Raw genomic sequence first — 24310 nt, forward strand, 5'->3', positions numbered from 1 at the left:
CAAGTCTCTGGTTAGCAAGTTGCTACCCCGCAAGTTGGAGGCTTAGCCTCATCCAACCTATAGATGGGGGGAGGGGCGGGGGGGGGGGGGCGGTGGCAGAGAGGAGGCCAGCAAGAATTTTTAAACTTTTCACAAGTTGCTAACGTTTTAACATAAGCATATGGCACATAAAACCAGGCTGGCTTTTCTCTGAAGCGTGAGACATCTCACGGCGTAGGGCCCCACAGCTGCTGGTGCAACCAGCCCACCTTGCCGGCACCGGGCTCGCTCTCCACTTCCCTGGGCCCCTCTGGCCAGATTCCCTCACTCAGGGCCTTTGCGGGGCCCTGGAAGGCATCTGAGTTGGCGACTCCTACTCGAGAGCAGCCCCTTCACAACCTCAGCCTGCACAGGAATTAGCTGCGGTCCCCGACGAAATGCAGATTCTGATCTGGGAGGTCAGGGACGGGGCACCATGCTCCCTGGTGATTCCGGGGTGTCACTGGGCCTTCAAACAGTGAGGGCTGGCCCAGCGATGTCCAGTAGAACTTTCTGAGGTGACTGAAGTGTTTGTTACCTGAACTATGAAATATGGTAGCCATGGGTGGCTACCTGAGCCCTTGAAGTGTGGCTGGGGTGGCCAAGTAATTCAATTTCTACTTTTATTTCAGTTAAATCTAAATTTAAATAGATGTGGCCAGTAGCTACTGTACTAAACAGCAGAGACCTAGAGCATCCCCAGTGGGTGTACTGCAGTGTGGATTATGGAGTCTGCACTCCACAGGGCAAGAATCAGGGACAACTGTTTTGAAAGCTGAATGCAAGACTTTTTCTCAAGGAGGTGCTGAGCCCTTGGCAGGCAGAGAAAAGTCTTTCTTTCTAGTCTTTCCTTCCATCTAAGCTGGTCTTGCTTTTGTGCAGTAGGCAGTTGGCAGTGGCTCTCCCAAAAGGTAGCCGTTACCTCCCAGCCTGGACAGTGTGGCTCAGACACTCCCAGGGCACCAGCAGACAGAACACGGATGGCCCGAACCAACAGGTCCAAGCCAGACCCCGCCCCACGGCCGCTTCCGCAGGGTCAGCTGGCCGAGCGTGAAGAGCACGTGCTGGACACTCAGCCGCACTCTTTCCAGCGGGAAGGAAAAGCAACGGGACTGAGGGGAAGAGAGGAGAATGGAAATTGGGAGAGGAGACACAAAAAGAGAAAAAAGATTTAGGGAGCAGGAAATGAATCTGGGAGCTAAAGTGTCAGAGAGACAAGTTACAGGGGCAAGAAACAGGGAGAGCAGAGGTGAGGGGTGGACTGAGGAAACAGGTATCGAGAAGGGGGTCAGAGGGAGAGAAATGAGACGGACAAGCAGCAGGGGGTTAGAAGGTATCTAGAATCAGCCTGGAAGGGATGACTGGCTAGCTCAGATGGCCCCCACTCCACCCCGATCTAGGGTAGCAAGTGTTAAATACTTACCTCCTCGGTGGATGATAAGGAGGTGACAGGGCGGGGCTTCTTTGGTGCATTTGTTGTGGCACTTTAACCTGAGAGAAAGAGAAGGAAAGATTCATGGATGGGTGAATGCATGGTTGCATGGATGGATGGATGTGTGGACAGATAGAAGGTTGCGTGGATGGATGGACAGATGGACAGATGGATGGGTGGATGGATGGTGGATGGTGGATGGATGGATTTTTAGATGGATGGATGCATGGATGATGGATAGATGGACGGATGTAGAGATAAACAAATGGATGAATTAATGGGTAGATGGATGGATGTACAGAACAAAAGAAGAGTCAACTTTTTGAACACTTTTGACAATCCAATACAGAGTCACTTTCAGCCATGACAGTCCTGTCAACTACTATATCAAGTGCTATAAACTATGCAGCATCAAAATCCTGATGAAAAGCTCTGCTGAACTTGAAACTAGACTTACTTTCATTCATTCATTTGTTCATTCATTCATTCATTCATTCGTTTGTTCATTCCAAACACTTCATCGGGCTTACCATGCCCCAGGCCCTGGGCCATAAAATGCACAGGCAGATGCAGCCGCTATGTGTAAGGGGGAGGGGTAATAAACAGGTAAATGCAGATGGGCTAAGATCATACACAAAAATAATACAGGAAAACAGAATGGACAGGGGGAGAAGAAGGGCTTCCAACAGGTGCAAAAGGTTCGGGGCAAGATCAAGTCTGCTCGGTTCAGGGGTCAAAAGTTAAAGGTCAATGAGGCTGAAGTGAAGAAAACAAAAGTAATGAAACCCTGGGGCAGGGTAGGTGGCACGAGCCCCCGGTGGCCCCACAGGGAGTCTGTATTGGGCTCTACAGCACTGAGAAGCCACCGGAGGCTTGGACAACTGTGACTTAGTCAGAAGGATGTTCGGGAAACCCTGAGTTGGGGCACTGCTGACACCACGTAACAATCAAACCAAGAAGTTTCTGCGCTTTGTTCCTTTGAAATAGCTGGGCTCACCCTGGAAGCTTCCAGAAGGAAATCATCCCTTTCTGCCACCCCCACCTACCAGCGTTCCCCCACGAGCCCAGCTGGAAGGTGGCGTGCAGATGTGAAGAAGCCCGCGTGCTGTGGAGGCAGCCCCGTGGAGCAGGGGCGATGCAATGGAACCTGTGGACCGCACCCAAATCAGGACGTGATGCGTGGGACCACCAGTGACCTCAGCCCGTTTCCTGCCCCCGGCGTTTTCCCTCATTGTTTTTCCTTGCAGTGGTGAATACCGGAGTCTTCTCTCTCTCTTGGGCGGGACAACTCAGGGGTGTGCCAGGTGGGACTAGACCCCTGTGGCCCACAGCTGGTCCGCAAGGCACCTGGGCCGCCTGCCTTTGCTTCCCCGCCTCACTCCCCTGCTGGTGGGGCTGGGCTCTTCCCTCCAATAAGCCAACCATCTGCCCTTGAACCTGTCTCAAGGTCTGTCACGGGAAGCCAACTAAGACATGGTGGTTATCACAGGAGGTTTTGAACACCAGTGTGGTCTGCCCCGCAGCCCGCGCACCCAGCCGAGCCCGCTGCTCACTGTCCCCAGCACGTCTCTTTAGCCCACAGTCCTTATTGAATTGGGTTCCCCGGGCGCTCTGGTCCACAAGGAGGCAAAGGGGGAACTGCGGAGCCCCAGCCGACGGCCCAGACAAACGTCTGCACCAGACACGGCCCGAGAAGCACCGCGACCTAGCATGGCAGCTGTGGGCAACTGCCAGGCCCAGGGAAAGGTGCACGTGGATCCAGAAGGGGCGAGAGGCTTGGGCCTCAGCATCGAGCCAACCTGAGCTTGACTCATGGTTCTGCCCGTCTCAGACCCCGGCGACATCCGTCTGCCTCGCTGGGGTCCGGGTTCCTCACCCAGACAGTGACGAGGACCTCCTGAGAAAGTCTCAGGTCAGTCAGTACCCACGTGAGCAGCCAACAGGCCCACATGCCCACGTGCAGGGCCGAAACACGCTGGGGGCCAGGGAACGCCAGGCGGGCCACGTGCAGCCAGGAAACTTGGCAAGAATTTATTTAAAACTTTCGTTGAAAATGGTTTTCTTTTTTTTTTAACTTCCAAGGCTAATAGGATAAGCTTCAGTTATTGAGAAAAGTTGCTTACGCAGAGCATCTCAACCCCCAAAGGAGCTGCTGGCTAAATGAGACGTCTTCTCCGTCTGAAAATTAAATATGTGAATTCATGCGGAGGGCAGGACCCGGGCCTCCCCCGTCTCTGCGGCCCCTCTCCGCGGAGCCTGGCCTGGAGGGGTGCATTCCATGCTGAATGAATGTCGGAGAGACGGGGGGAGAGGAGGAAAGAAGAAAAGGGAAGGACCGGTAGATGGGGAAACCTGTCAAACGCTACTGATGTAGCAGCATTAAGAGTCTCGATCAAAATCTGTTTTGGAAAAATGATGACTGTTTCTTACAAATCACATCCCTTGAGGTTTGGGAAACGCAAGGAAGTCCCTCTCTGCATTCCCTTCTCCTCGCCCTCCCCGCCCCAGAGTGGCATCTCCCTGGGTGCTCTTTCTTGCAGTGACTGAAAGGTCTCCTTCCCCGCTGGGCACGCAGGGGGGAGGCAGGGAAGGCACGCACGGTGCAGAGACTCACCGTGAGGCTGGATTCTCATTCCGAGAGTGAGGGAAGACCAGTGAGGGGGTCTTAAACGGGAGGGTGGAGGCTGGATGAGCCTTTTGGAAACGGCCCGCTGGCAGGGCAGACACTGACCATTGAAAGCGTAGCCTTCCCCTCCCCTGTCTTCCGTATGCCTCGCCTCGGTCTCCCTTCCCCAGGCCCCCGCGTGAAGCACACTCGTTAAGACTTCTTGCAACATCAGTAAACCGAAGCATCGCCCCTTCTCCTTGGGGCGTGTTCCATCGAGCAGCTCAGCCCAGCAGTTCTGTTCCCCTGTGGTCTCAGATCTGAGCCAGATGCTTCTGGAAATGCCGCCATATGTTCTCAGTGAAGGGTATCCGAACATCCCTCCCCTCACTGCTGACAGCTCAGTGGGGTCGAACTCTCTGGCCTTCAACATGTACAGAGAAAAGCCCAGTAACAGAAATGAGGAAGATGTTGAGTACAAAATACATAAATCAGACCACAGGCTCCGGCGGCGTGATGGAAAATAGTTGAGAAACCCCCAGCACCGTTCTCTCCGCAGGAGGACACTGCACGGAAGCTGGAGAGTCATTAGCTGTTGGGGACGTCCCTCTGACCGCCTCATCCCCCGACTTCCCCGAGAGAGGGGAGTGACTGCGGACTCGTCTTGGCTCCCAGGACCGGAGGTGTGTACCAGAACACAAAGGCCGATTTCTCCTCTTTCGGGTCAAGAAAGCCCGGTGGGAGAGGACGGCAGGCCGGAGGAGAGATGAGAAAAAGGCTAATAGCTCAGGTCCAGGGCCAGGCTGAGCGCAGAGTCTCGAGTTCTGTTCAAGGAGAAGCAGAGTAGGGCGGCTGGCATTTGTTGCTGCCCTACTGTGTGGCCGGCCCTTTGCTCATGTCAAGTGGTCAGCAGTCCAGGATCTTTAATCACAGGGATGGTAAGTTTGAAGAGCAAATCCACCCACTGTGAGAATCTGGGTCAGCTATTTACCCCTGAAGGTCTCTGCTTCCTCGTCTATAAAATGGGGATAATAACAGATCCTACCTCCCACGGCTGTTGCAAGGATTAAATGAGATCACGCCTGAAGAGTGTTTAGCAGAATGTCCGGCACTTTGTAAGTCAGTTCTTAATGCAGGATATCATCACCATCACTATTATCATCACCATCACCACCACCATCATCACCATCACCTCCACCACCAACACCATCAGCATCACCACCATCACCATCAGCATCACCACCATCACCAACACCAACACCATCATCATCATCATCACATTCAACCCCACCTCAGTCCCCAGTAAAGTTACAATCATCCCTCACTCACAACTGTAATCAGACCCATACTTTTTCTTACAAGAGATAAAAATGCATGTCAGGGTCCATTAATTCCCATTATGATTATTGCACAAACTGAACTGTTTCTATTAACAGAAAAGTAAGTTCAGGCTTCAAGCTGGTGATCTCTGAGATGCACGATCATAATTACATCCTGCCAATATCCTGCCCGTTGTACAAATTCCCGAAGCTTCCGGGAAACTTCGCAGCAGCTGCAACATCAGGCTTATCACTCCCCCAGTTTTTCAAGGGCTGGGAAGAGTATGCGCCCAGTGGCTCAAACCAACCACGGTTTGTTTCACACTTTTATGTCTTTGTCACAGATAAAACATTGTATTTGATGCAAGAGCACAGGCCAGGGGATGGAGGGCAAGAAGGGAAGCAAAGAGCACATGAAATCCAAGTGAAAAGATCCATTAACAGAGCAAAACTGAATAAGGAATCCATGACTCACTTAAACAAAAATCAGTGAGGTGACCGCTTACAGGAAGAGAAAGAAACACAAGCATTTCCAGCCAGGCTACTGCAGGCAGGAGGAAAGGGGACGTGAATGAAGCGCATTAAAATGCCACTAAAATAAACTAAAAATCTTCTGCTGGTTAACGCTGGCTTTCAAACACCACTCTTACCTTTCTAGGAAAGCTCATGGGTCTAAGGGAGCTCATGGGCCTACAGCTGCTGACCTAACCAGAATAACCCGAACCGAAGCGTGGTCTGCCGAAGGGGACCACGGGGTGTCTGCCACAGGCAGAGGGGATGGTTAAAATGCTACACCTCCATCGGTGGTTTCCGAAGACACCCCCTCCCTCTCACCCTCCAGCCTGCACAGAAGAAAAGCCCCTGGGTTCCAGCTCTTGTTTTCTGGAGGGCCAGCTGCCAATCACTGCCCTGAGCTCTCCTGCAAGAAACGCAGACGGGTGGAGAGGTTGCAGGGAGCCAGCCCTCAGCCCTGCACAAGCCCGTGGAAGGCCCCAAGAGGCAGGAAAGATGCAGATAACCCCCGGCTGAGGGCTGGGAAACCCATCAGCATCTCCCTGCAAAAGCACACTTCGGCCAGCTGAGTCCACAGTTATCAGGCCATTCTCGGATTGTGCTGACACCCGACCACTTAGAACGAAACTCCATTCCGCGCTCATGAACCCATTAGATGAAAACGCCTCAATTTAGATAACTGCAAATTGCTTTCTGAGTATAATTTCCTATTAGTTCATTAATCTCTCTATTCAGAACGCCAACGAGACAAGCTGATGATAATTCCGGAGGAAGTGGGCCTGAAACCGAGGCAGGAGCAAAGGGGTTTAGACATTCAGAAGGATCCTGGCTTCCTGGGGTGGGGGGAGGGGTACCCCTAAATTAATTCACAAAGTTAGGAACTGGACTCACTTTTGTTTATTAAGGTCGGCCAAGCACCAGGCTGAGCCTTTTACCTTATCTCACCAATTTTAAAAAGTAACCCAGGGAGGTAATATGTAATGAATTGATGTTATCTACTAACTAGACGTTGTATAAGGAATGTCTAGTTATTTTCCCCTTTCTACAGAGGGGGCAACAAAGGCTCCGCAGCGGCTACGTGGCAGCCCGTGGCAGAGTCAGGGTCTACAACGGTGGGTTTACCGCGAGTGACAAGACTCTGCAAGGGCTGCAACAGCCCGAGAGCCTGGAAAGCAAGCGGTGAAGACCGAGCACACACTGTAAGAAAGGAAAAAAAAAAACTCTCGCACAAAATGAAGGTTGATTTTGTCCAACAATTATGTTTACATAGAGTAGTTGTTCTCAGATGTGGTGCCCAGACCACCTGGGAACTTCTAATTCTTGGGATCCCGCCCCCACCCCCCGAACTGCTGCATCAGAAACTCCGCGGCTAAGTCCAGGCTCCATGTCTTAACAGAGCCCCCAGGGGCATCTAATGCACGCTCACGTCTCAGACCCTTTATCCAGAGGAAAGGGAAGGAGCTCCCAGGGGAGTCTGGGGCCAACAGAGCAGTGCTCCTCAAACAGTGCACACGAGAATCACACCAGGAGAGTCTCAGAAGCCACACTCCCATGCAGCAGGTCTGGGCGGGGCCCGGGACTCTGCATTTCTAGCCAGTTCCCAGGTGAGGCTGCTGCTGCCGGCCCAGCGGCCAGACACAGAGCAGCAAGGGTCTGATCCGATCCTCGTCCCCCCCGGGGAGCCTCTGGCAGTACCAGAACCGGGGTCATTCTAGATTTCAAACAGAAACACAACTCATTGCCTTCAGGGCAGATTCAAATCCAAGCCTCTGGGAAGTACTTTGGGGAAACAGGAAAGGACCTGCCCCACAAACTACCGTTTTCCCCAAATCCCCACTGGGGTGTGAGGCCTTCCCCGAGCACTTCCATGAAAGCTGCAGCCCCTCCCCTGGCCCTTCCTGTCTCCCTTTTCCACTTTGTTCTCCTGCTTTCAGGGGTGTCCAACCCTCGGCCCACGGGCCGCATGCGGCCCAGGATGGCTATAAGTACGGCCCAACACAGAATCATCAATTTACTCACAATATTATCAGCTTTTTTTGTGATTACATGGCACAACGTATTTAACGTGTGACCCAAGACAACTTTCTTTCCAGTGTGGCCCAGAGATGCCCGAAGTCTGGACAACTCTGCTTAGGACTGAAGTATCATCTGAACAGATGACCTACTTGAATAATTTACTTTCTGTACCGTCTGTGCCCGCCCTTCCATCCCACCAGCCTGTGAATTCCCGGGGGCAGAGGGCTTGTCTGTTTATCCACTGTTGCTTCCCCTGGGCCCAGGACGGTGCCTGGTGCACAGGAGGTGCTCAATAAACATTAGGGAGTAAAAGAACAAATAGTCCCGCCCATTTTTTCTAAGCAGCTGCCTCCCCAGTCTTGGTGACGCCTCTCTGAAATCCCACCTGTCGCTGTCCCCTACGGGTGCACTCCACTTCACCAAAATCCGTTCCTCTACAGCTGTGTCCTCCCCAAACCCCTTGACAACGGGGCCCGTGCACCTCCTGTTCCTGTCCCCCACCCAAGCTTTCTAGCTGCCCGTCAGTGCGTCCAAAATGTTTCAACCTTTGAAAACAAACGGAAATGACCATCTAGCCTCTCTGCTCTTCACACAAAAGCTGCGGGTCTTATCCACAGAAGAGTAAGTTCACTTTTCAGCTGGCGAGGTCTGCAGCGCGTGCTCACTGTTGCGGCCTGGAGAAAGCTCTGATCCCCGTGGTGGTTATGTGGGTGTAAGGCCAGAGCCCCCAAAGCACGCCGGAGCTCTGCAGCTGTGACAGGCTCTGCCCCCACCGCTGCAGCAGTGTTCCCAAGGGCCGGGCAGCTCGGTGTTGACGGCCCCGTCCAGGCACGGCTGGGTTTGCCTTCTGCTGCTTCCACACCGGCGGCCACTTATTTTTGCATGAGGTGGAGGGGGGAGGGAAGTCCTGTGATAAAACGTTGTCACGCGGGGGCAAGCACATTGCATTGACTGCTTCCAAAGGTCCCATGGCAGTGCTCACATCACGCCCACTTTACAGATAAGGAAGCTGAGCTCCCAGACAACCAGCGTCTTGCTCAAGCACACACACAGAAGTTCAGCAATGCAGCTGGGACTCGAACTCGGTTCTGGCTGCTTCCAAAGTCTGGGCCCCTTGTAGCCAGACCTCTCTACCAGATGCCCACACCTGCCCCAGCTCTTCCCCCAACCCTTGGCAGGGTCTGGGCCTTTGCTCGTTACTTCTAGAACAGAGAGCAGAAGCAAAGGCCACCTCAGAGTTCTGTATCTAGTGCTGAAAATTAAAGCGGCTTAGGAAGCATTCAGCCTTGCTGCCTCCTGGCTGCGTCCCTGCCACCTAATTACCTGACTTCAAAGCCTCCCCTCCGCAGGTGAGAGGCTGTGAGAGCTGCGTTTCCCCCACAGAACACAGTGTGACTGTCCTCGGATGAGAGGAGCCGGGAGCAGCTGGCATTCAGGGGAAATCAGCCTGCCGGTTGGACCTGGGGGCCGGGCCCCGTGCCTCTGAGCGTCAGAAAGCCCAGGGCTGCCGTCCTGGGGGCTCACCTGAGAGCCTGCGTCTTTGGAGGACCAAGGTGAGAACGCAGGCCTCCAAGCACCAATGTTCGGTAGTGACTGCCCTGTGTACGCCCCCTCCTCACATCCACGGAGCTGAAGCCTCCTTCTGCGCTGGAAGGAATTAATCCCCCCAACAAGGGAAGGGAGCCCTCGGCCCCACCTCCACCACTCAGGTGAGACCTTCCGGCTGGGGGCTAGAATGGGTCCCTGCCCCCGAGGCTTACCCCCCTCCCTCACAGGGCCGGGATGGGGGGAGGCTAGAGAGTCCCCTGCCTCGGCTGGACAAGGCTACAGGGGGGAGGTATCCTGCCACCTTTTACACTAAGTGGCTCCTATCAGCAAACAGATGTGTGCTCACTTGTAACTCTTAGACACACTGGCATGTCCATGCCACGTTTCAGTAATTGGGCCGGAGCAGGTATTTAAGACCCTTTGCGGAAGGCGAGAGGGAGGCCAGGCAGAAGGCATCGGCAGCCTCCGACGGAGGACAGGACGCGGAGTCTGCGGCCGGGCTGTGTCCCTGGGTGCTGCACCGCCGTGTCGGGCAGGTCTGATGATTATTCCTCTCGCACGGATGAAAATACCAGGAAGGGAAATGAGAGGCGACTTGGCCAAGGTCATACCGCTGGAAGGTAACGCGAGGACCCACGCTGGGGACCCGAGCTTTTCTACAGCCGCCCTCCCTTCCGCCAGCCGTGACCTGGAATGTGCGCGTGGAAATGGGGCAGGCGGCGGGGACAATTCGAGGCCAATGGGAAGCCACCGAAAAGACAGGCATCAGGGGCCAGGGCTCCAGTTCTGACTGCTGCTTCCCGGCCGTGTGACCTCAGGCAGGCAACGACATATCCTCGGCCCAGACTCAGCTTTCACACCCATAAAATGGGGAGGACCATAATACCCGCTCAGGGGAGAAAACATAGAGGAGGAAAAGGCTTCACAAAGAGTAACGCAGGGACTGGCAAACTAAGTCAAGAGGCTCAAGTCAGCCCCCAGAGTACTGATGTACATGAGGTTCCACGGGGATACATAAGAGTGCCACACCCACTCGGGCACTGTCTCCAGCTGCTCTGAGCTACCCGGCAGAGCTGGGGAGTTGTAACAGAGATGCCATGGCCAGCAAAGCCTAAAATATTTACTGTCTGGCCAGCTCAAGAAAAAGGCGGCCAAACCCTGGTCCGAGGGGCTATGAAAATGCAGGGCGGCACCACACCCCAGCCGGCCATCCATCAGCTCAGGGTCTCATTCAGATCTGCTCTCCCTGAGCCCTTCCCCAAGTACACGGGTTCCTTTAAGATCTGTTTCCAAAAAACAACGCAAGCCACTCTCCCCAAAGTCGAGAAACTCAACTCCCATAAATTCACTCAGAGCCCAGGAGCGCTGCAGCTGGCATTAGGCACGGTGAGGAGGGCTTCCAGGTACAGCCACTTACTTGCAATTTTTACACTTGAGGCCAAAAAGCATCCCTTTCCCACAGACTGTGCACGTCTGAGACATCCAGTACTTGGTGGAAAACCTGTGGAAGAGACAGGAAATGTTCAAGGGCAAGGCGATGGCAACTGACCCATCTCCAGAAGCAAGAACCATTTAAAGGGTCAGCACACGGGCCCTGGATTCCAGTCTCCCTTCTCCCGAGACATGTGTCTTAATCAATTTGAGGCTTAAACCACTGGACCCTCAGTGTTCTCACCTGTGAAGTGGGATGATAACAGTACTGACCTCATAGACTGCTGGGAGTTTCAAACAGGGTCACAAATGTCAGGGGCTTTACACAGCTCCTGGCACCTAGTAATGCTCAATGAATCAAGCTGGGACTATATTATTACCCAATCATTCCTAACAGCCACTCACTTGTTCAACAAATATTGCCTGCTGTCCTACTATGTGCAAGGTTCAGTTCTGGAACAGAGAGATGGATGGAGCTAGAACTGTCCCTGGCGCTCCCAAAGCAAGGTGGGGCCTCCCAGGAGGGGAAGCCATTTCCCATCACGGCTGCTCATGCCACTTGGGAAGCTTCAAGAAGGGGCCACCCCCACCATAAGCTGAAACTACCAACTCCAGTAGCAGAGTCCCCTAAAATGAAAGCCTTCTCCGAGCATCAGCTCACCTCCCCGCCAGCCACCACCACTTGCTGCAGCCAAGGCAATTTGGAGGAGGCCTCTGATATAGAATGTACAGTTGCCGGGTGGGCGGTGGGGGGCTCCTTTCTTCTCCAAGAGATGCCAGACACGTGGCCAATCCAGAGGTGGAGGTGAGCCAGGGGTGGAGCTAAAACAGGGGGTGGAGCTGAGCCAGAAACCAGGGGAGGAGCTGAGCCACGGGGCAGATCCGCCTTTGATGCCTTCCGCCTTTCTCTCTGCATCTCACTGCCGGACCACTGATGTGTCTGTCACACATTTCTCACTACTTCCTACACCACTTTCTCGTTTGAGACTTAATAACTGTCCTGTCAACACACTTCCTTCAAGAACTGTTGATGAGATGCCTTTCCGGGACAGCGCGCTCATTGCCGCCTCACCCGGGCTCCGCGGCCCCCCGCAGGCCTAATCTCTGCAAAACCTCGTGGTCTGTGAACTGTCTAGCCCTCCACCAGCCCGGGAGCTCCTCACAGGCACAGACCTTTCCATCTGGCTCTGTGCTGCAGCCGTGGCACGGAAACCCTCTACAAAGATGAGTGGGGGAAGATCCACGAATGGGTGAATCAGTCCCTCAGCCCGGTGCCGGAGGCCTTGGTGCAAAGAAAACCCTCAGCAGCAGTGTCCAAAGAACACAAATGCCGAGGCCAAGGAGGCCCATCACTTAGCCCCCTGGGGCCTCAGTTTGCCTATCTGTCAAATGGACACGAGCACACCTGCCCAGCCTCCCCCCACCACGGGGGCAGAGTCCCAGCCCCAGTGCATGCAGGAGTCCACCTACCTGTGCTTGATGGAGTTGCCGAGGTCTCTGCGAGGGATCTGCGGGGACCAGCGCGGCACTGACAGCGTGTCTGTGCGGAGAGAAGAAGGGAGGAGAGCCTGTTACATGGAGGGCCGGCGGCTGGCATGGGCTCCCGCTAAACCCCGGGAGGGAGAGGAGGCCTGCAGGCCCCGGAGAGGACGGCGGCCACATCGCCCGTTAACCCAAAGCCAAGCGGAGCCCTGGTTTTTCAGCTTGTGTTCTCTCTACCCACACGAGGTCCCCTGCCCAGGGCAGCCGGAGAGAGCCTCGGAGGAAGCCGGCTGTGCAGAGAAGAGGATGAAGTGCTTGGGGGGTGCCAGGCACGGCCCCGGGCCTCACAGGCCTTAGCTCACCACGGCGTCGGAACACTCCCAAGGACAGCGGCTGTCCGCATCCCCACACTGAAGGCAAGGAAACTGAGGCTTGGAGAGAGGAAGTCCTTTGCTCAAGGTCGGACGCCTCGGAGGCCACACAGCAGCTGCGCATCCAGGCCTGAAGGACTGGACAGCACGTGGCCTTGGAGGCCGAGGTCTCATGTGGTGGACCGCAGACACCGGCCACGCAAGTGCCACCTTCCTCATTGTGGTCACACTGCTGTACGACCCATAAAGTGACCTGTGTACTATCTTCAGTTGACTCTTTTTGTTTGTTTAAATACATTTGAAGAGTAAACTCCATAGAGAAAACTGATATAATGGTATACATTGTAAGGAATCATTTGAAACATGTCCAACCATGTGCCATCTAAACTCGTGCTAGAATAAAGGAACGGACTCATGAACGGGTGGATGGACGGATGGATCAGTGGATTGGTGGGTGGGTGGATGGACAAATGAGTAGATAGGTGGGGAAAATGGGTAGGTGGGTGGATGAATTGCTGGGTGGGTGGGTGGATGGATGGATGTATGCACGGGAATGAAGAAGACACAGTACATCACACAGACTTTAGGCTGGATTCTTGTCCCCATCTGGTCTTTTCTTCTGTGCCTCAGGCTAAATGCCAGTGGCTTCCGCCATCGCTCTACCACGGACTGAGGGCTGGGATGTTTTCCACAGGCCCCGAGCACCAGCCCCCGCCTCCCCCCCACTACCTGCCTCCTCACAGACCGCGGAGGCCCCGAGGGGCGCGAAACGACAGCAGGAATGAACTGGTGCCGCCTGTGAAGTCTCCGCCAGCCCGAGAGAGAAGAGGCCAGGCGCTGACCCACATGCCAGCCCTCATTTCTCAGGCCAGATGGATGGAGCGGGCGCCCTGCTCCCTGAGCTGCAAACGCACACCTCATTGTCCCCGGCGACTGTTATGGAGCGGTGCGCGCACTGGGGAGCCCGGCCTGTCTGAACCAACCCGGGGGCACTTCACCTCCAGCCCATTCATGTTCTCGCTCGTGTCTAATGGCACTGGCGGCAGCCATCTGAAAGCTGTTTCCAGGCACCCCAGTTCTGCCCCTGTGAAGCTGGGACCCTTTCTGGGAGAGCCAGCGATCTTCCAAGCCCCCAAAGGCAGAGCCAATCCAAGGGGGGGGGGGTGGCGCAGCATGCTATGTCACTCGGAATCACTGCCCGTGGACTTTCCTCTAGTGTAACTAACAACTAAATGTCATCCATTTTACCACTCGTGTCAGCTTCCGAGGGAAACAAAAGAAGACAAGAAAGAAAACATTTTTTTAGAGAGAAAGTGCGCTTTCTTTCCATTCCTGCCTCGTGTCGGGACAGAAGTCAGATCTGAGAGGAAGGAATCCACCTGCTGCCTCCTTCAGTGCCCTCTCCAGCACCAGGGCGGGCGACGGTGGGCGAGCTGTGCTGCAGAGGAAGGGTTAGCTCAGATGCCCAGCCTCCTCGTGGGCGTGCGAATGGGGGGGGGGTCGTCTCCTGGAACAGGGAGAGCGGCTGTCTAGGAAGGTGTGTTGAGAAGGGTTCTGAGGCTCGATAGGAAGGAGCACAGAGGTCGATTAGCGATGTCTGCCAAGGTCAAGAGAGAGGTGGTACCTGCAAGTCTGCACATGTTTGTCCTTCCTGCGAGGACAGAGACCACATCTCCCTTCGTCTGCCTCACAGCCTCAGAGCAGAGTGCCGGGGCCAAGCAGGTAGTTCATACACGTTTGCTGAACCCAAGAGTGCGACACAGAGTTCACTGATCCCTCCATGTGCCAGGCACTGTGCTGTGATGTTTATACCCGAAAGCTCTGCCTCCAGGCACTCAGGATTCTCCTTATTCCCACTGTGCCAAGACAGACACAGGAGCTCAGAGAGGTGCGGTGGCTCGCTAAAGGTCACACAGCCAGGCACTGGCAGAACGTCAAGCTGTAACTCTGCAATTGTTCGTGAGTCCTCCAAAAGCCCCTACCCCAGTGTTCTCAACCAGGGGCACTTTGGGCCTCCAGGGGACACCTGGCAATGAAGGGAGATGGATCTGGTTGTCACGCTAGGGTGGGGGGTGCTGCCGGTGTGTGATGGGCCAGAGGCCAGGGATGCTGCTCACCATCCTACAATGCCCGGGACGGCCCACAGCCAAGAATCAGCCAGCCCCAAAGCCCGCAGCGCCCAGGACGAGAATCCTAGACCCAGATGGTTTTTCCTTCTCCAGGCACCTCTCTGCCCCCCTCCCCCCCCCACACACACACACAAAGTGACCGAGACGGCACTCCCGAAGCTCGCTCCGGCAGGGGCACATCCTCCCGGATGCGGGCACATCTCGCCGTTCAATGCGTACCCTAATTATGCTGTTATTCTCAATTACAGCACCGTCTCGGAAAAGTAGAAGTAATTAAGTTTAGTCGTTTGGTTTCATTTCCCCAATATCTAGCTGAAGGGGTGAATTCTGTCAATCACATTAAGCGGCCGCAGCATCGTTAGGCTCAGGTTATAATAACCCCCGCACGGCCTGTGCGCGGCTGTGAGGAGCCGAACTCGGAGATCCTCTCCACTTCCTTTGTTTGGATTTCATTAAACTTGCCACTGCAAGCCTTACAGCGAAGGGAAATTGTTTGAAGGGAAGGGAAGGGAGGGGACCTCTCCGAACATCCAGGCCTTATCATAACAGAGAAGGCAAACAGCATTTACAGCAATTAAACTGATACAGAAACTTCTGCTTAACCATCAAAGTGCCTATTAAGATGTCTCCCTGGCCGAACAAAAGATTCTTTTCTGCTCTAATTTTCTGATAACAAGTCAAGCAGACACAGAGGCAGGACGGGTGCCTCCGGTCCCAGGGGAGAGAATAACAGACATCTCTCCACAGATATTTTCACTTCCAGTGCTGGGAGGGAAGAGGGGTCTTCTCCCTCGCTCCGTCCCTCCCCCAGGTGCCTCCGCACGGGAGGCGACACGCCAGGAGCCCTGGTATTTGAAACGGCCTGGGAAGTCAGATGGATAAACAAAAGCCCCAACAGGAAAAACTGACACTAGTAAAGCACTCGCGTTAGACAGAGCCTTCAGATGGAAAACCTAGGCTCTGACCCAGTGAGGTCAATCTCCGGCCAAGAGAGGAGCCAGGCACGGGGAAAACACGTAACACAGAGACACGAGGTAAAAACAGGCAATGATAAGAGAAGGAAGAGGGGGGGGAAAGAAATAAGAATAAGCATTGGAAGAAAATAAGAAATCAAAAAGAACAGATATGCTTTTTGTGGAGCGTTACCATGAACCTGGCAATATGGCTGTATAAGCCCTTTATATCTATCATCTCATTTAATCCATTTATTATCTCATGTAATGAGGTGATACCTTGTCACCTCCCTGCACACAGTTCTCAGTTGCCCCATTTCACCACCAAGGATATCAGGAAGTTATGCAGTTTGCCCAAGGTCACGCTGCAAGCCAAGGCCAGGCCTGAGGTTTTTAATTCAGGTCACAGAGCTGGGGCTCAATAAATGACAGGCAATTTCACCCCCATTCACAGACGGGAACACTGAAGCTTAGAGGCAGTAAGCAACTGTCTACAGCTAGTAAGTGACTGAGTGGGGATTTGAACCACAGACAGGAACAACCTGCATGCTTCCAGTTCAGCCTGCCCTCCAGACCCACGCTTCCCACCTGTGTCTCAGGGAAGGCAGAGGAGATGATGGGCATGCCATCAACAGGAGATGAAGGGCCACCAAGGCCTGGAAGGTGATGCGACAGCAGGCTGTTCATTCCTTCTGTGACGCAAGCAGTCATGGAATGAATACCTCGTTGAGCAGAAAGATGCCTTCTGCCCCCACATGTCCACGGACCTGTAAGCACGGAACCTAAGAGACAAAAACAGGTCTCGCAGATGCGATTCGAGATCCTGAGATGGGGCGACTGCCCTGGGTTGCGCAGGCAGGCCCAGTGCAGTGAGTGACACAGAGAAGCAGGCGGGTCAGAGGGAGAGGGGGAGGTGGGGTGAGGGTGGGTCTGGAGGAGGGAAGGGGGCCGAGGGCCCAGAAATGCGCAGCCTTCAGAACCGAGAAAAGGCAAGAAGTCAGACTCCTCCCCCAGAGCTTCGGGAAGGAACCAGCTCCACCGAGACCTTGACTTTGGACTTCTGGCCTCCAGAACTGTAAGATAATCAACTTGTGTTGTGTTCAGACACTAAGCTTTGGTAATTTTTTTCTTTTTTTTTACAGCAGTCATAGGAAACAGATACAGCACCTGTTTTTGTGCCTGACAGGGTGTTAGGAACTGGGGGTATGGCGAATAGGATAATCAAGTTGTGCTTAGATAATCAAGAGCTTAGAGTGCGTGGGAGGAGTAAGAAAGTGACACAGCCCATGAAGGAAATAAAATACTAGGAACTCTGAGGTTTCGGTCAATGGGAACCTTGAAGTACATGGGAACAGAGGCGGGATGCAAGGATGCTGCGCGGTGGAGGGCAGGGGGAAGGGGGAGGGCAGAGGTTGGTCTCACAACTTTAAGAGCTCCCTCTGGTGGCCAAGGGGAGAATCGCCTGCCAGGCTGTGACAAAAACAGGAGGATCGCCTGCTACTCCCCACCCGCACTGGGATCTAAAGCATCAGCCCAGGACCTTACGAGGCCACTGTCCCACCCGAGCTGTCCTGATTCCACCTGCTGCCCCCAGATAAAACAAACCCACACCCTAGGGTGATCAGTCCACTGCCTGGCACATGTGCCGAGTGGGAATATATCTCTCAGTGCCATTTCTTCTTCCCTTAGTTCAACGAGCCCAGGAGACTGCATTCCCGGCTTGCCGGTAAGGAAGCTGGGGATAGCTTCAAGTCCATCACTAGCACTGGGTGGACTTCAAGTGGAACTCAGCACTCCATAAAGCTAATGCCTGGCTACCCCCCCTCCCGCCCCACACAACATGACCTTCCCAAAGGACATCTCCTCCTGAAACAAGTGCAAAATGTATTGTTTAAAACACGCAGTCCTAGAGTTGGAAAGGACCACAAGAAACTGTCGGCGGAAGTCTCTGGGCTCCTCCGGGAGGGAAGAGCTGCCCTAACCTTCAGTCCCCCGGAGCGAAGGCCTCTCACCCTGTTCACAACAACAGCTAACTTTTAGTGAGCACCCACGGGCCGGCAGGACTCGGATGAAGGGCTTTAGACGAATGATTTCATTTCCTCTCCGTAACTGCATTTCAGGCGGTAGAGCTGGGGGGGAGTCTGAGGGCGGACAGCCAAACCCCAGAGCTCGGCCTCAGAAACACCACGGAGGGAAAGGAAGTTCCGAGCTGCCCTTGAACTTCCAGCTCAGACGGGGTGAGCACTTAATAATGACGCTGCACTCAACTCGACCAGCAATTTCTTTTGGGCCCAGAGATACCTGAAACGAACAAGAACTTAGGCCCTTAAATGTCGCTTTTGGGGCCACAGGCCAGTCACCAGCTAACAATCCTGCCGATTTCTCCAAGGTGCCAACTGACCCCGGGCAAAAGCTGTCCGTGATAGGATTACACAGCTGGGAATCACTCTCTTTGCTTTAATATCCGATTCCAGCAGATCGGACCTAAAGACGTGTTTTAATTACATGTTGCCTCTAAAGGTTGTGTGAGCTCCATGATTCTTCAAGGCCAGAGTTTCTTTGCGAACATGGTCATAACTTTCTCCCCGAGATGACAGCAACCCCCTTCCCAAGATCCCATGGAGGTGTCTGGGGAACCACAGGCCCCGGTGAGTGTGTAGGCCGGAGAGGGGGGACCCAGATGCCACAACAGGAATAAGACAAGCTAAGGGGGCTGCTCACTCTTGAGGGAAGAGACCAGTCACGTGAGCATCTGGGGACCCCTGGTACCGAGGCAGGGCCAAGGGCAGTGGTGAAGCTACCTGCCTGGAACCGGGAACCTGGAACCTGGAACCACAGGGGCCGTCAAACCCATCTGCTGCGGGGGGGGGGGGTAGTTAAACTGGAGACCAGGCCATGGGCGTGGCCCTCCTGTGGGGTCAGAGCGGCATGCTCCTTTCTGGACAGGGAGGGCCTCCAGACCACCCGGCTGCCCGGTGGAGGGCGGGGGAGACGGCGTGGGGGCCTGGAACTGGCGCACCTGTGCTCACACATCAGCTCTGCCGCTCAGCAGCCAGGACTCCTCGGGCACCCCCACCTCTCTGAGTCTCAGCAGCCTCTCCCATGAAGAGGGGGTCGTAATCTCTCCCTCCTAAAATAGGAGGGTAAAGTGGGGTAACGTCACTGGAACAGGGCCCCGCTGAGCGCCTCACATATTATTTTTATTGTTGTTTTTGCCATTGTTCTCGTTGCTCTGCCTCTAGAACGAAGACGCCAGTAAGAGCATGACAGAGCTCTCCGCGGACTGTGATGTACAGCAAGGGCTGGCAAACCGTGACCCTCGGGCCAACTCTGCCTGTCGCCTCCTTTGTAAGCGAACTTTGACTGGCACACGGCCACACCCGCTCGGTGACCTACTGTCTGGGACTGCTCCTGCACCGGGACAGCGGCGTTGAGCAGCTGTGACAGAGAAGACAGGGCCCGCGGTGCCCAACCAATGACTGCCTGGCCCTTTGGAGAGAAAGTGTGTCCACCCCTGGTGTGGAGCCGTGTGGCTCGTTTTCTGAGCTGATTAGCAGAGCTTTATTTTTTTATCCCCTCCCCCCAGCTTTACTCAGGTACACTTGGCAAATAAAATTGTAAGATATGTAAAGTGTACGACATGATGATTTGATATGCATTTACACTCTGAAAGATTTTTTCCTCTGGAGCCAGAAGACCTGGAAGTTCTGCCACTGCTGTCGTGGCAACACGGCCCGTGTTCTCCGAGCCGCAGCGGGCAGGGCCGCCCGGGCTCAGCCCTCTGCTCTCAGGATCCTAGCGCCCTGTGGGGTGTGTTGCTTCGGTCTCCACTGTGCAGAGGAGAGGGGCTGGGCACAGGAGGGCCCGCCGGCAGCCCAGGCCCAATTCCAACCTGGGCCAGTCTCGCCCCCACCTGGGGCTCTTTCCAGCCCTCCCCGTCTCCTGCGGTGTCACTGTCTCCATGCCGCCACGGAACGCATGAACTCATGTCTGCTTACGAGGGCAGAGGGAAAGGGAAATCAACTCTCTCCTCTCCCTGCGCCTGCCCGGGCTCATGAACACGGTTACCCACTTGTCACTTCACTGAAGCAGAGAGGAGGCCCCGAGGAGGTGCACCTGACAGTGGGAGGGGTGGGGGTGCTGGCCATGGCCGAGGGGGACGCACAGAGAAAGCGCCTCCCTGGGAGTGTCTCCAGGTGGAAGCCTTCACGGGGGAGAAGACAGGTGAGCAGCGAGGGCGCTGGGCACACTGCCGCACGGCGCACGGAGGGCCGATGTCAGGGCAGGAGGCAGGCAAGTGCGGCAGCTGTCGGGGGAAGAGGTGACAGAGTCACCATCGAAGTTCTCCTCTGTCACCCGCTCCTCCTGGCCCCAGGCCGGGCTGAACACGTCTTTAAATGGTGAAACCAAACTGGAAGCACCTTCGAGATCTAGTGGGAGAACTACAACCTATTTATTCTCGTGCCTCTCTCCCCACATCGTCCTCCCTCTTTTACCAGGCCGTCACCCCCCCGCCCCTTGCATCTGAGTCCTGGCGAGGAGCTGCTGAGGTGGGGGTCCCTGGATCCCCCATCAGTCAACCGCGTGCACAGGGGTCACACCACGTCTAGAGTCATCACCTGAGATTTATCTGAGCCCCCTCAGACGGCCTCAATTAAATCCCACTGCCGGTAAAGAAAGAGAAGATAACCGAGGCATTTAATTACATTCCGTAATGTGCGCACTGCTGAGTGTAGTGAAGTGTATCAGGGATTCTTAACCTCGTAACCAAACAATGGGGGCCCCCGCGCCACACAGGCAATTATCTTCCACGCGGGGATGATAGAAGGAGAATCCAGTGTGCGAACAGCAGGTCGGGTGTGCCTGCCCGAGGGGGCGGGGGCGTGACCACAATAGTAAGACAATGGGCCTCTGATTCCGTGAGACACACCCCCACCGACTGGGGGTGGCATTATGTGTCATATCACCCTTGATTCCACCAGTGAGACGTATCAGAACACCTTCCCTCTCCCTGTAGCCCGGCCTCTACTCCTACCCCTAACCCTACCCCAATCCACCCCTCGAACTTCCCCTCGATACAATTTTACTGCCAAGATCTGGAAGGAGGGGAGGGGATCATCTTGAAAATGTCAATATGAGTTTATGTAGTAAGATAATAAAATTAAAATGCAAGGAAAGAAATAAAATCTTAAGACCTAGAAAACCCAGAAGCAGCTCGTTAGAGTAACAGATCTACCTTGGTTGGGTTGGGACGTGCTCGGGAAATACATCACATACCCCCGGCGCTTCCGGGGTGAGCAGAGGGGGCGGCAGGCCACTTGGATAGGATCTTGGGGGCGGGCTTGGTGAGTCCAGGATCACTGTCTCAAGGACCCCATCAGCGCATCCTGTCTACTCCAGGGACAAAGAAAGGTCCGATGGGGAGGAGGAGCACGCTGATCCCAGGCCAGAGACGGAGAAAGGCCCCGGACCTGAGACAGCAGCAGGGCAGGGTAAGGGCCAGTCCTGAGCTTAAAGTCGCCAACGGCCCCACTGCGGTGCCCCGCCCCGGCCCAGCCTGCCCGGAGGCAAACACCTGCCCCGTGTCTGTACCTCCCCCTTTCAGTGAAGCTGTTCTGTCTGTCCGGAACCGTCTCCTGCACCCTCTCCCTACTTCTCTAAGCCTGACTCATAGCAACTCTTCTTCCAAGATCCAGCTCAGGCCTGGCTCCTCCAGGAAGCCCTCCCTGAATGCACAGGGACAGAAGCCTCGGCCCTGCCCCGCCCCTACCCCCAGCATCCTCCAGCCACGTGCCTCCCTATACAGGGAGCCTCTTCTTACATATGTGTTCCTCCCACCACCCTTGACTCCGAGCTCCTGGAGGACAGATGCTGCCATCTACTCATCTCTACGCTGCAGCGTCTCAAGCAGAGTTGGGCTCAGAGCTGAGAGGTGAGGGGTTTTTCTCGCCGACTCCAGCAAAAATAAGCTGGCAGCCCAAGGCTCTGAACGGAGGCTTCACGTCCCCACGCCCACTGGGGCCTGGGCCAGTCCGGGGTCCCAGGAAACCAGGAGCCCCACTCTGCCCTGACTCACACTGCCAGCCCCAGCGCCCAGGGTGGACCTCGGCTGGGCCAGCTGACACTAAATGAAGCCCCTCTGACCGAGGGCGGGGCCCACTATTTCCCATCCCACAGTTATTACCCACCACCCCCTCCTGGAGCGTCCTCCCGGAGCGTCCCAACTCTCGTCTGTGCTGCGCCCCACCTGCAGGCGGACTGGCAGCTTGCATCACTCTCCACCCACATCCGGTCCTCTCAGCCACTCTGTCAGCGGGGTCTGGTATCGACCCCACTGTACAGGGAGAGAAACTGAGGCTTGAAGAGCTTACCACAGAGGAGCAGAATGGGGGCTGGAGTGAGAAGGACCAGGTTTCTGTCCTGACGTTGCCCCTAACTGGACAAGTTATCTACGTCTCTGGGCCGCTGCAGAGGGATGATGGTAACAGCTGGGGGCTCCCAGGCGCATCAGCACACCGGAAGCGTCTGATGCCTGTGCCCCTCGCCGGTTGAGATTTCATTCAGGGGTCAGCACACTACAGCCCGAGGGCCAAATCTGGCCCACAGCCTGTTATTCATAAATAAAGTTTTATTGTCACGCAGCCATGCCTGTTGTCTGCACTGCTTTTGCACTGTCAGGGCAGAGCTGAGCAGCCACCAGAGAGACCACGTGGCCTGCAAAAAGTGAAATACTTACTATCCGGACCTTTAATAAAGTTTCCTGGCCCTTGATGAAATTGTGCTGCTGTATGGCCTGGCTTTGAAAACTTTAGAAGGTTTCCTGGTCATACTAATATGCAGACAAGTTCGGGGTCTGTTGCTGTGAGTGCTGGAGCTGCATGAACACACTTGTAACAACGCTGACTATCTCACTCCCTATGTCCTCGGCAACTAGCACAGTCATGGGCGCACTGGCACCTCCACAAACACTGAATGAATGAATGAATGAATGAATGAAAATCCTCCCCGGCAGGCTAACGTCACCATTTTGCCAATGGGAAAACCGAGACTCAGAGATCAGCTACGGAAAACGTCCTTCTGGGATTTGAACCTAGCTCTCCCTCACGGGGAAGCCCCCTTTGTGAGCAGGGTGGTCTCTGTTCTGACGTTCAGGAAGGAGAGACCCTCCCCAGCCGAGTTGTCCAGGGGGTCTTCCTGTGTCTCCTCCGTGGCAGAGGAGCCCCCAAGCACCAGGAGGGCAGCCCGGAGACCAGCCACGCAGAGCCCGGCTCAGACCCCGGCGACACAGGGCCTGTCTCCTTGACCGGAAGGAAAACGCTAATTGGAGGAGGCTGGCTAACCACACACTGGCTCCGGCTTACGTGAGGACAAAACAAGAGCTGACAGACAGAGGCCCCACACTGCCGTCGCCGTCACCGCAAATGTCCCGGTGAAGGGAGAACAGCAGCCAGCCCTGCGCTCCATCGATTTCCACTGCAAATGGTCTCACATTGAAACAGACCAGCAGAGACACAGCATCCGTGACAGGCGCCCTGGGTGAGGGACATGCAGGCCACAGGCTGAGACCTGCAAGTTGGGCCGGACATCTAGGCCTAGGAACGGGCGACAGGAGGTGTTCCTGGGCTGTGTGGTCCGCAACCCAGGCAACCCAGGGGCCCGAGCCTGCTCCACAGCCTGAGAAGCAGGAGCTGACATACGAAGCAAGAGCCTGGCGCCTGGCGGGTTGCATGGAAAGACGGCTCTCCCCCTGAGTAATGCAGGTGCTCGCCTGTAGCTTTCCTCAGTGCCTCCTCTCCCCGGCCTGAGACGACAAACCCAGGGGAGAAGGCTCTTTGGGAAACGAGGCCACGAGTCTCTGGAGAAGCAGCGGTGAGTTATGGGGGGACAGAGCTGTCTAGGTCCCTCCAGCCATTTGTTCCCCCCGTCGCCGTGTTCTCAGGGCGCATCCGTAGCCCTCGCTTGCCCCGATGTGATGGATGGGTCTTAAGTTCCCCGCGCACTACATCATCAATTACTTTCATATTTATTGCCCTGAACTGAGTTTATGGATCTTAAATCAGAGCTGCTCGGAGTTGCCTGAGCTGAAATTCCCTCCCGAATGGAAACGTGGCGTTTTTTAAAACTACGCAGCCACCCTCTAGTTCATGTTCGGTGGAAGTTAATTGTCCACAGAACGGAGGGCTGCTGAGAAGGTCCCCACATGGAGTCCGTCCGTGGAAGTGACCGCCTGCGGGGCTCAGCGGGGACGGGCCCGGCCAGCTTGCGGCAAGGGAGCGCAGTTGAACTTCAGCAAACCCCCGGCACCAGGCATCCTGGAGCCTGAAGTTCAGGAAGTGGGTCTCCTCCCTCGCTCAGTTCCCTAAGGCTCCAGGCGCCATCCAGAGAGGCGTCCCACTGCCAGAGGCAGCCTTGTGATGGACTGTGTGCCAAGGTCAAGATGGGGGTGTCCCTATTCCAAAGCATCCCTCCCCCAGTGGGGCTGAGGTGACGGAA

At 55.1% G+C, this 24310-nt stretch overlaps 1 protein-coding gene across 3 annotated transcripts in view; it reads right to left on the minus strand.

Moving 5' to 3' along the window:
• The window catches only part of KSR2 (kinase suppressor of ras 2), a 266519-nt gene that overhangs the window by 57768 nt on the left and 184441 nt on the right, over nucleotides 1–24310 (minus strand). For all 3 annotated transcript variants that reach the window (XM_036013739.1, XM_036013737.1, XM_036013738.1), the window contains exons 6-8: nucleotides 12353–12422; nucleotides 10869–10952; nucleotides 1442–1509 (exon numbers count right to left, since the gene is read on the minus strand). In XM_036013739.1, the coding sequence (XP_035869632.1) occupies nucleotides 1442–1509; nucleotides 10869–10952; nucleotides 12353–12422 (222 nt within the window). The remainder of the gene's footprint in view (nucleotides 1–1441; nucleotides 1510–10868; nucleotides 10953–12352; nucleotides 12423–24310) is intronic.

The sequence above is a fragment of the Phyllostomus discolor genome, chromosome 13 (genome assembly GCF_004126475.2).
Source record: "Phyllostomus discolor isolate MPI-MPIP mPhyDis1 chromosome 13, mPhyDis1.pri.v3, whole genome shotgun sequence".
NCBI classification, from domain to species: Eukaryota; Metazoa; Chordata; class Mammalia; order Chiroptera; family Phyllostomidae; genus Phyllostomus; species Phyllostomus discolor.